General features: G+C 48.0%; 2 protein-coding genes across 4 annotated transcripts; one reads left to right on the plus strand and one right to left on the minus strand.

Annotated features, from left to right (window-relative positions):
* Positions 1-142: 142 nt before the first annotated feature.
* Positions 143-4,877, plus strand: sde2 (SDE2 telomere maintenance homolog (S. pombe)). Of its 2 annotated transcripts, none has more exons than XM_026323858.2 (8): positions 143-428; positions 1,294-1,411; positions 1,504-1,615; positions 2,037-2,206; positions 2,322-2,445; positions 2,604-2,768; positions 3,517-3,904; positions 4,638-4,877. In XM_026323858.2, exons 1-8 carry the CDS (start codon positions 258-260, stop codon positions 4,854-4,856), a joined length of 1,467 nt encoding a protein of 488 aa, XP_026179643.1. In that variant the 5' UTR covers positions 143-257; the 3' UTR covers positions 4,857-4,877. The 2 variants fall into 2 exon arrangements, with proteins under 2 accessions (XP_026179643.1, XP_026179645.1); XM_026323860.2 differs by having other exon boundaries at positions 144-428; positions 4,641-4,877.
* Positions 4,191-10,594, minus strand: mtif2 (mitochondrial translational initiation factor 2). Of its 2 annotated transcripts, XM_026323856.2 has the most exons (15): positions 10,474-10,594; positions 9,700-9,860; positions 9,506-9,629; positions 9,251-9,422; positions 8,926-9,086; positions 8,306-8,482; positions 8,025-8,164; positions 7,681-7,805; positions 7,352-7,556; positions 6,868-7,120; positions 6,649-6,789; positions 6,168-6,332; positions 5,873-6,013; positions 5,388-5,597; positions 4,191-4,884 (listed from the first exon to the last, which is right to left on the minus strand). In XM_026323856.2, exons 2-14 carry the CDS (start codon positions 9,856-9,858, stop codon positions 5,428-5,430), a joined length of 2,133 nt encoding a protein of 710 aa, XP_026179641.1. In that variant the 5' UTR covers positions 9,859-9,860; positions 10,474-10,594; the 3' UTR covers positions 4,191-4,884; positions 5,388-5,427. The 2 variants fall into 2 exon arrangements, with proteins under 2 accessions (XP_026179641.1, XP_026179642.1); XM_026323857.2 differs by lacking the exons at positions 9,251-9,422; positions 9,506-9,629; positions 9,700-9,860; positions 10,474-10,594 and having other exon boundaries at positions 8,306-8,477; positions 8,926-9,059.
* Between the last annotated feature and the right edge of the window lie 26 nt (positions 10,595-10,620).

The following is a 10,620-nucleotide window of genomic DNA, read 5'->3' on the forward strand; positions in this document are numbered from 1 at the left end:
CTCCAGGTGTTTCAACGCTTTGAGGCGTCAGCTACAAAACAGGTGAGACATGGGCAGCAGCCATGAGCAGGAAGTTTGGTTTAAGAACAGTTCAAAGCCCCCAGCGCCCCGGAAGTCAAAAATAAAATGTGATGAAAAATGAATGACGTCACGGTTCCAGGTCTCGGTCCGCAGTAAGGAGCGAATGCGGACGGGATCAGGAACACCTGCCGCCGTGCACAGGTAAGGCAGCAGGTGGCGCCGTGGACCGTGACGCGATGACGTCACATCCCGAGGAATGTTGTAGAAGAGCCGCGCATGCGCAGCGCTGTGCGATCGCCAACATGGAGGTGTTTGTGAGCGGTTCGAGGTTCAGGTTTTCTAACGTCGTGTTTCCAGACGGTTCTGTGGTCAGGGATGTTCTGGACCGGTTCACCCACGTTGAACAGGTGAGTTTAGGCGGGGGAACAGAAGAAATCTGCTTTTAATTCGCGAGTGTCGTTGTTAGCAGCGATGCTAACGTTAGCTAACAAAGCAGAACAGGAAACGACTTTTAACACGTTTCACTTATCGAAGTGTCTGTTACGACAGGGATGGGGAACCTGGACCTGGACCTGGACCTGTTTTTTTCTATAGCAGGTCCGACGAAACCTGGTTAACACTATATAACATTAAAAAGCATTAAAAACACTCAAACGTGTCAGGTTTTACAGTTATCAATAACAGTTTGCACTGGGATTTAAACTCAGCTTGTTTCGCTCCTGGTCTCGGCTGACCCGGGTCTTTGTGTGTCTGTAGCAGAACCCGAGGTTTTAGGCCAGGAGCCTTTATATATCCGGAATACACCTTCACATCGAGTCAGTTCAGAGGCAAAGAGACGCATAGTCTCTGACAGGTGGAACCTCAGAACATGTACTCAGGTGCAGACATTTCTGGTGCCTTTACACGGACGTCATTTATCTGACAGCTGAAGGTTCTGTGAACAGCTGGACACTTAGTCCCCCATTAATCCACCAGTTACAAGTTCCAGGATCAGTTTGACGTTTACCATCGGTAAAATGCAGCAGATACTTTCACCTGTTAATGTTTCTGAACGTTGAATGAAATCAAGAAAGAAAAGATGAATAATTGGCTCAGTTTATATTTATCACAATCTTTTTTTTTTGTTTGTGACATTTGAGGTTCACATCATTTAAAAAGTTAATAGGGGATTTCCTCATTATTAGACTGAAGTATGAATCATGGTCACTGTTTTATCCACAGACCTGTTTGTGTTTCTTCCTGCATGTCTGACCTGAGTCTGTTTGTCTGCAGGGAGTTTCCTCTCACGATTTCTACGTCCTCAAAAATGGTCGACTATCCGACCTGGATGATCCTCTGCAAAGTGGAGCCATTTATCATCTGGAGCCCCGGCTCCGTGGAGGGAAAGGAGGTCAGCTCAGGAAATACACCCATCTGTATGTTCACCCTAACCTAAAGCCACTCTGAGCAGAGACTAAACGCTGGTGCGCTTTTCCATTTCAGGCTTTGGCTCTATGCTGCGAGCTCTGGGTGCTCAGATCGAGAAGACGACGAACCGCGAAGCCTGCAGAGATCTGAGCGGGCGTAGACTCCGCGACGTCAACCATGAGAAAGAGTAAGAGACATAGATCCTCCCACTGCTCAGGCTGCATCAGAAACAGCAGCTCCACACAGAACAGTGGTGTTTGAATTGATCCACGACCCGTCAGCTCAGCGCGGTTCTGTGGTTCTCCTCTTTGTTAGTTAACTGTTAAGTGTTTGATGTAGAACGTGTGAGATTCGGTTCCTATGACCTGAGGACCAGACCGTTGGTCCGACAGTGATTACACTGCAGAGAGACGCAGGCACTGAACAGTGAATCTAGAAAATAACCAGCAGGCGAATCATGAATTATATTAGAAAACTGCTCTGACAGTGAACACACGGAGAAAAACCCAGCGTTCCTCCTCCACCTGTGCACCACGTGTTGGCTTCAGCTGAATGAATGAAAACAAGATAGTTTGTCTGGGCTGACTCTTCTTCTGTGCTGCCGGCAGGATGGCGGATTGGCTGAAGAAGCAAGCGGAGCGGGAGGCGGAGAAGGAACAGCGACGTCTGGAGCGTCTGCAGAGGAAACTGTCTGAACCCAAACACCAGTTCACTGACCCAGAATACCAGCAGCAGTGTCACGATCTGTCTGAGCGTCTGGAGGACTCAGTGCTCAAAGGTCAGTGGGGGTTCGGACAGATCGGGACATTTCTGCAGATCTTCAGGCTCAAGAGTTCTTAACCACATTTAAAGGTCTGCTGTAACCACAAGCTAACAGGGGTACTGTGTTTCAGGTCTGCAGGCGTCCTCCAGTGGACAGGTGAAGGCGGGCGACATCGCGGCAGCAAAGAGATCAAACTTGTATCAGAGCGAACAGCCGAAGAAGAAGAAGAAGACGACAGCGACGGCGTGTTTCTGGTGAGTCTCCTGCTGTTTGTGGGTGTTAGCCTGAGTGGAAACCAGCTCATCAGGGTTTGAGTCAATGTGCCATGTGGAGGGAAACTGGAGCCCTGACACAAACAGACTGATTAAGCTTTTATTGTGGTGAGGTTTTAAGACTGTCATCATGGTTACAGGACAGGGGTGGGTGGGCTGGATGAGCTGAGCTCTGAGGAGGACTGCGATGACGATGACGGCGACGAAGACGAAGACTCCCCATCCACATCCTCCTCTGGCTGTGGAGCTGCTGCTGCTACCATGACAACACAGAGACAGGAGCCGGAGCCTCAACAAAGCAGCAGGTAGAGATCAGGGCCCGTATTTATCAAGCACTCAGAGTAAGGAGTCAGTCCTAACTGCTCAAAAGTCTGTTATTCCTGATGAAAGCTCCAGACCTGTCCTACCTGGTCTGGAGGTACGAGGAGGTGGCATTCAGGCAGAGAGCTCTACTCACGTTCTGTGTGAGGAGAGATTTCTAACAGGTTTTGTGGCAGATCTTGTTTGGGATGCAGCTAGATGGTAGATAAATGCTGTCTCTGCAGAAACCAGTCGTGTTTCTCTTTGAGTCTGTCCCAACCGACAGTGTCTCATAATAATCAAACTCTGATCGCTCTTCCGGCGCCACACATAAGAGATTCATACATTTTCCCACCATGCAGGGTCACTGGGTGTTGGAGCACAGGCGAGGAGGCTGATGTGAATCAAAAACCCAAGTGGTCAGGGATTTAGTGCAGTGTTTTAGTATCTGTGTCATCTTCTCTAATCAGTGTTACTGTTGATAAAACTGGTCCTGAGGATTTCTGCATTTCAGTTTCCCCAGTTTAAAACCAGTTTAATCCGAACTTCTAAAAAAAACTAAGTCACTGTAATGCCACTTTGCAGTGATACAGTGACGTCACATGCTGGCCTGAGTCAGAGTGGGAGACTTTGTAGTGCCAACTTTCACTGCGATTCCTAATAGTGATTCTGAGCCCAGGGACATCTGAGACCAGATACAAATAGTTCAGGTTTAGTTTGTTTCTGTTTCTGTTCATTTATCATCTCTTTCAGCTTGTTCTCTGGACCCTCAGAGGAACTGAGACCTCCACAAACCCTCACAGACCAGGCTGGTGGATCATCAGAGGACCTGAGACCTTCACAGACCCTCGCAGACCAGGCTGGTGGATCATCAGAGGACCTGAGACCTTCACAGACCCTCACAGACCAGGCTGGTGGATCATCAGAGGACCTGAGACCTTCACAGACCCTCACAGACCAGGCTGTTGGAACCTCAAAAGACCTGAAACATCCACAGGCTCCTACAGAGCAGGCTATCAGATCCTCAGAGGACCTGAGGCCTTCACAGATCCCCACAGACCAGGCTCTTGGATCCTCAGAGGACCTGAGACCTCCAGAAGTTTGTAAACCATCAGAGTCCAATCGTTTGTCTCAGCAGGAGGTCAGTGTTTTGTTGTCTCTGCTTCTGTAGTTTCCACTTGTGTGGCTGGTTTGTTGGAATGAAGCAGGAACAAACAGAGTCAAGTGACTTATTGTGGTGTTACATCCTGTTTCACGCCGTAAAGTCACAGCAGGAGCTTGGCACCAGTTAACCATAGAAATGAGAAGCAACACAACAGCAATATGTTTGTGCTACGTAGCTGTTTATTTGTTTGTGATGCAGATGTTTCATATTTCATATTCTCGTCGATTAAACTTAAGATCACAAATATTTTTCTCACATTCAGTTTGTCTCAAAGCTGCAACTTTATTTCACATTTGTACAACTTACAGATTTTCTGTGTAAGGGCCTGAACAGTTTGTTAGTGGTCTCTGGACCAGAGAACAGGAGCTGAAAAACTGGATGTTGCAAACACCATCCAGACTGGTGTCAGAACGCAGCGTGAGGCCCATGTAGTTAAAGAAATCCAGATTTAACTCATCAGCTCAGTCGGTGACGACAGTAGTTCAGCAGATCATGTGAACGTCCTGCTGTGACTTCAGGGTTCAGCTGTGAAGAATAAAGTTTGGGCTGGACCAGTTTACAGATGTGCTGCTGGACAACTGCTGAGCGGGTTGAACTGTAGTTAAACTGTCAGGGTGAAACAGGTGTGTGTGTGTGTGTGTGTGTGTGTGTGTGTGTGTGTGTGTGTGTGTGTGTGTGTGTGTGTTTTAACTCGTGTTCATCGTTCCAGCAGCATCGCTCTGCCTTGGACCTGTCCTCGGTGTCCTCGGCCGACCAGCTGGAGTCTCTGGGTCTGGATGTCCTGAAGGAGGAACTGATATGTCGAGGGTTGAAGTGTGGGGGAACTCTGTCAGAGCGCGCCGCCCGGCTTTTCTCTGTCAGAGGAATGAGTCCGGATCAGATTGACCCGGCGCTACTCGCCAAACCAGGCAAGACCAGGAAAAAGTGATCAGGTTAGAGGTCCATAGGTCCAACACCTGTAAAAATCAAAGGAATAGTCCAGGGTTTTTTCTTGTCTCACTTGGACTTCTACAAGAGACTTTCTTTTCTTCTGTTTAAGACTGAACAGACTGCTGATTGTGTGTTGTCCAAAGCTCCTGTTTCCTTCAGACGCTGCAAAAACTTCAGGCTGTTCAGTGTGTTGCTAATGTTTCTATGCAGTTTCTAAGCATTTTGGAACAAAGGTCAAGCTGAACCAGGCTGGAGCCGCACACACAAGTTTTTTATCTGGGGATTGTTTGATTCAGTCAGTACAAGCTCATGGCAACAGCTTGTTCATGTGTCAGTGTGAAATAACGTGAATAGATGACTTCTTTCATTAAAGCTTCTGAAACAAAACAGCATTTCTGTTTGTGTCACCAACAGTGTTTACGCTGTGGTCGGTCAGTGACCTTCACTCTAAATCTGTGGTGTCAATTTAATGATGTAACAATCACATGACCACTTTTCTTCTTCACATTAGTAGCAGAGGTTCTGTTACCGTTCACGTCCGGCCTTCAGAGCAAGGTGGGAAACTGCTATCAGAAACCGGGGTCCCAGGAAGTGACCTGTGGTGAGTCCAGCTTCTCAAAGCAAACAATGACATCACCGGTCCTAACGTCGATGTCGCCATCAATGGAGAGACCACAGTCCATCCCCGTCCTCACCGTGTTCACGTCATCCTTGTGATGCTTCAGTGTCACCAGAGAACCTGCAGGGAACGTTCAAAGAACGTCAGCGCAACAGTAATTTCAGCAGGTTTCCCAACAATAACGCTCCTTCTAGGTCTATCATCTATCCATTATTCTTTCTATCCTTTTGTTCCTCTATCCTTCAGTCATTTTGTCCACCTGTCCATCTATTCCACTGTCCTACTATCCCTTTATCCAACTATCTCACTATTCCTTTATCTGACTATCCTACTAATCTACTATTCCAACCAACTCTTCATCTGTCCAATTATCCCAATATCCACGTATCACTCACCTTCCCAGATGATGTCTCGTCCTCGGATCATCCTGAACTTGAGTCTCCGGTCCAGCTGACCCTTCTGCACACGACATCCAGCCACAGGAACCTTCTTCTTCCCCACAGTGACCTCAAACATGGCAAGAACTGTAGCTTCACCTGGACAGCACAGAGAGGGTGTGGTTAACTGGAATGAATCAGTGAGGGGGTGTGGATATGTAATGTTAGTGGGTGCAGTTAGGTAATGGTTCAGGGGTAGGGGTTATCTAATTACTCTTAATGGGTAGGGTTATCAGATGAACCCCGTGCTCACCGATGACGTTCTCGGAGATGAGCGGCGGCAGTTTGCTGCTCAGCTCCTCCTTCAGCTCGTCGATCAGTTTGTATATGACGGTGTGAAGTCGGAGCGGGACGCCTCTCTTCGACGCCAGCTGCTGCACCGAGCTGCTGGCCCCCACGTTAAAGCCATAAATCGAACCTGAGGGGGACGAGGAAGGATGAGACTCGGCTGCGTCTGGATACGAGTCATTTATCAAGCAGTTGAACAGAAACACGTTAACCAGTTAGTTTCTACACTGATTTTCTACAATGACAAACGGAATCTCATCACGTTTAATTGCACAGAAACAACCAACGAAGGATCAATAGAGAAAAGAATCAGCTGCAGGTGTTTGGCTGTAGCAGCGTGTCTGATTTCACAGCAACGAAGGAAAAGGATTTTGTGTGAAGATTTTAATTGTGGTTATAGTACAGTTGGAATGGAAAGTCTGGTTTTCAGTGATCCCCGCTTATACCTGCGAACGTGTCGGCCATGTTGACGTCGTTCTCCGAAACGTCTCCGATGCCAAAGTGCACGACCTCCAGTTCACACTGCTGCTGAGCATCATAACTGTCCACGACATTCAAGATGGCCTCCACTGACCCGTCAACGTCACCTAAAGGCCAGAGGTCAGTCGGATCATGCAGCAGATGACATCACAGTGGGATCAGCCTATCAGAGCACAGCAGTGTACCTTTGATGATGACCGGCAGATTCGGGTGGTCTCTTTGCGTCCTCTCGCTCGGTCTCATGGAGAACTTGGTCTTGTTGGCTTGGTACAGAACCGACTTCCTCCGCCTCCAGCTCAGGTGGGCGAGCCCCTCCCGCTCCTTCTTGTACTCCTCCAGGTGGAGTTTCTGTTTGAGCTCGATGACACTCTGCTCCTCCTCCAGCTTCTGCTGCTCCTCCTGGTAACTCCTCCAGTCCACCACCTCCCGCGCTCGCTGCTGCTCGACCACAAACACAGACCGGGAGAACCAGATCAATTTTAACAATAGAAACTTTTTTATGTCATTTAAAAAAACCACCACTGAATAAAACTCTTTCCTTAGTTATGAACAAATCAAAATAAATTCTTTGAACCTTTGAAATTAAAAATAGAAATAATTATACCTCTGACCCCTCTATGAATAAATGAGCTGCTATTTTCACCACCTGTCAGAAGGACCTGGTCTTACCTCAGACTCGACCTCCAGGAGGACCTCTCCAGCTGATGGAAGCTCCTTCCAGCCGACCACCTGCACCGCGGAGCTGGGTCCAGCCTCCATCACCGTCCGTCCATTCTCATCAAATAGGAAGCGCACTTTAGCCCAGCTCTTCCCTGCCACCAGGACGCAGCCTCGCTTTAGTGTCCCCCGCTGGACAATGGCCGTTGTTACAGGACTAGGGATATGAGCTGGGTCAGACTGGGCTCTGAAGGTTTTAACTTTTATTTTAATGTTTACACACTGGCCCTCGGTCCAGGGCTTAAACAGCCAGGCATACATGTGGCCTCTGTCAGACTCACCCTTTGCCTTTGTCCGTTCTGCTCTCGATGATCAGTCCCTCGACAGGGCCACTTGGCTCGGCCTTCAGTTCCAAAACCTCAGCCAGCGCCACTGTGGCCTCGGTCAGAGCCAGAAGGTTGTCACCCTAACAACAGCAACACAACAAAATTGGTCACATCACACGACTTCCTGTCCAACACTGTACCAGCTCTGGAAACACTGAACACCTGGACTTCTCAGTACATGAATGTGTTTTTGAATTTTGAATTTTATTTTCATTACATCTCTGGTATTTACGCACTGATCTCAGTCAGCATGCAGTCTGGAAGTCTGGATTCTTCTACATTTGTTGGTTTGTAATCACCTTAAGAGCAGAGATGTGGATCGCCTGAATGTCACCTCCAAACTCCTCACAAACAACGTCATGGGCCAGCAGCGCCTGTTTGACTGTGTCAGGGTCGGCCTGAGGCTTATCGCACTTATTCACTGCCACGATCATCGGAACTGAAACACGACAGACAGACGGGGTAAAACCCTCCAGTAGAAACACAACAGACAGACGGGGTAAAACCGTGTTGTAGATACGTAGCTGACTGAGAGTGTTCTCAGCCCTCAGCTATGACTGCCAGGCTGCCTGCCCTGTACCTTTGGCCCTCCTAGCGTGCTGGATAGACTCGACCGTTTGGTTCATGATGCCATCGTCCGCCGCCACCACCAGGATGATGATGTCAGTGGCGTTGGCTCCACGGGCTCTCATGGCGGAGAAGGCGGCGTGACCCGGTGTGTCCAGGAAGGTGATCTTCTCACCTGTAGGCAACTGCACTGGAAGCACAAAACCCATGTCAGGCAGGTTTCTTTAAAACTTTGTCAACATAAACATGATGTAAAAAATCCAAAGTGGTTTTGGCATAAGGGATCTGAGAATTTCTAATTAATTTTATTAATTCCATCAGCATCACATCAGAGCTGCAACAAAAACCTGTGGATGGAAAGTTATTCACTCCAACTGAGTCCCCCCTTTCCCCCCTTCAAAAAGGCACAAACTTAATTAATTCATATGTGCACTATAATCATAATTTAATCAGTGATTTATTCTCACAGAACAGTTTTTCCGATCGTTCCTAAACATTGTTTAAAGGAAACTTAGCATTTCCTCCCTGGGGGTTTGTTTCAGTGCAAACAAACGTGTTTGCTGAGAATGTTTGGAGCCAACAGGTGAACAGATTTGTGGAGAACGTTTGGAGCCAACAGGTGAACAGATTTACCTAGAAAGGCTCCGATGTGTTGAGTGATGCCTCCGGCCTCAGTCGCCACGATCTGACTCTTCCTCAGACTGTCCAGCAGGGTGGTCTTACCGTGATCTACGTGACCCATGATTGTAACGACCGGGGGGCGTGGCACCAGGTTGGATGGGTCTGCTGGGGGCCTGAGAGGCGACATAGGTCACAGGTCAGACATGAGTGAAAAATAGCACCATATTCTGATTGGCTGTGGCCGAATTCCCTCCCAAATTTATTTAGAGGTTCTGGCTCACACCTGAATGATCTGTTTTGATTGGTCAGTGACGTCAGGTGAAGCAATGCGCCTTACCTCCTGAAAGCGTCCCTGTTGGGTCTCTCTTTGCTCTCGCTCAGTTTGGCCCATCTGAACTTCATCCCTGACCGAGTCACCACCTCTTTAATCCACCTCTCCTCCAGAACCGAGCCCGGATCCAGAGAGTCCACATCCACCGAAGTGTTCAGCAGAGCCTCTACCACGTGATCTGAAGTATGAAAAAACTTTATTCAATAAAAACACACAAAAATCTACAAGTTCGCTGACTGTTTTTTTTTTTTTTGTTGCTACCAAAGTCTTTGTTCATGGCGTCAGCGAGAGCCGCCACCGTCATCCTCTGTCTGATCTCCACTTCCTGTTTCTCCACTTTCGGTTTAACCTTCTGGTTCTTCTGGTCTTTCTTCAAACCTCTGACCTGCACACACAATATTGTAATAATAATAATAATAACAGTAATAATAATAATATTACCCGTCAGTACTCACCTGTTGGGAGGCGTACCTCCTGGTGTGCTGACAGGTGAGCAGAGGGGTGGAGCCTTGAGCAGGACACAGGAAATGAGGAGACAGGAACCTGCTGAGCAGAGCCGGGTCGGCGTGGATGAGGCAGCGCCCCCCCCGCATCACTGATGACATCACATTCATACCTGCAGAGCCCAGGACAGGTGGAGTCTAGAGCTGATGTGACTCTCAGCCGCAGTTTGTATTTACAGAACCAGACGGGTTTAATTCTGTACTCATGACAGCAAAGCATGCTGGGAAAAATTCCTGCTGGTGCATTCAGGGACAGTAAAACACCAGAGGCATCCTAATATTGTCGTTTATTACTTATAATAATAAAAACAGCCGGACTTGGTTTCTTAAACGCACCAGTTTTCAGAACCTTTAGCAACAACGATAATAATTGATAATTATTATAATTAATAATAATAATAGATGAGCACAGTGGCGCCTGAACCCCCACATTGACATTAACAGGTACCGTTTACCTGAAGGATGAAACCGACAAACGGCTGAAAAAACGGAGTTTGGCGGATTGTATCGACGCCGAACTTGCTAACAGGTCGTCACGTTTCATCACAAACCCTGAAGTTTCGTTTCTTCAGGTGTTCTTAGCTCCCAGCCCAAAAACACAATTTTGGTGAATGAGGTTTGGTGTGCGGGTCTGACCGCTGACATTCGCTTTCCCTTTAAAAGTCACAGAAAACAGTTCACCTGTGTCCAGTGTGACCATGCTTCCGGTTCCGGCTGTTGTCTCACCTGACAGACTCGTGTTTCTTCCTCAGCTCATCCTAAAGTGAAGGTTCTCCGGTTCGTTGGTTTCACCGTGACACGAACCCCGAGCACGGAGCCGCCATGACAGTAAGAGCAGCTGACGGAAGTTCTTCTTCTGCGGTTGTTAAACGC

This window comes from Mastacembelus armatus, unplaced genomic scaffold (assembly GCF_900324485.2).
Source record: "Mastacembelus armatus unplaced genomic scaffold, fMasArm1.2, whole genome shotgun sequence".
NCBI lineage: Eukaryota > Metazoa > Chordata > Actinopteri > Synbranchiformes > Mastacembelidae > Mastacembelus > Mastacembelus armatus.

Excerpts from the sequence above, each read along its gene's own strand:
- sde2 (XM_026323858.2), top strand. The coding sequence starts at position 258 with ATGACGTCACATCCCGAGGAATGTTGTAGAAGAGCCGCGCATGCGCAG. Across the intron at positions 2,207-2,321 it reads GGAGGACTCAGTGCTCAAAG|GTCTGCAGGCGTCCTCCAGT; the intron begins GTCAGTGGGGGT and ends ACTGTGTTTCAG. Across the intron at positions 2,769-3,516 it reads GAGCCTCAACAAAGCAGCAG|CTTGTTCTCTGGACCCTCAG; the intron begins GTAGAGATCAGG and ends CATCTCTTTCAG.
- mtif2 (XM_026323856.2), bottom strand. The coding sequence starts at position 9,858 with ATGAATGTGATGTCATCAGTGATGCGGGGGGGGCGCTGCCTCATCCAC. Across the intron at positions 9,630-9,699 it reads GGAGGTACGCCTCCCAACAG|GTCAGAGGTTTGAAGAAAGA; the intron begins GTGAGTACTGAC and ends TTGTGTGTGCAG. Across the intron at positions 6,014-6,167 it reads CATCTCCGAGAACGTCATCG|GTGAAGCTACAGTTCTTGCC; the intron begins GTGAGCACGGGG and ends TGTGCTGTCCAG.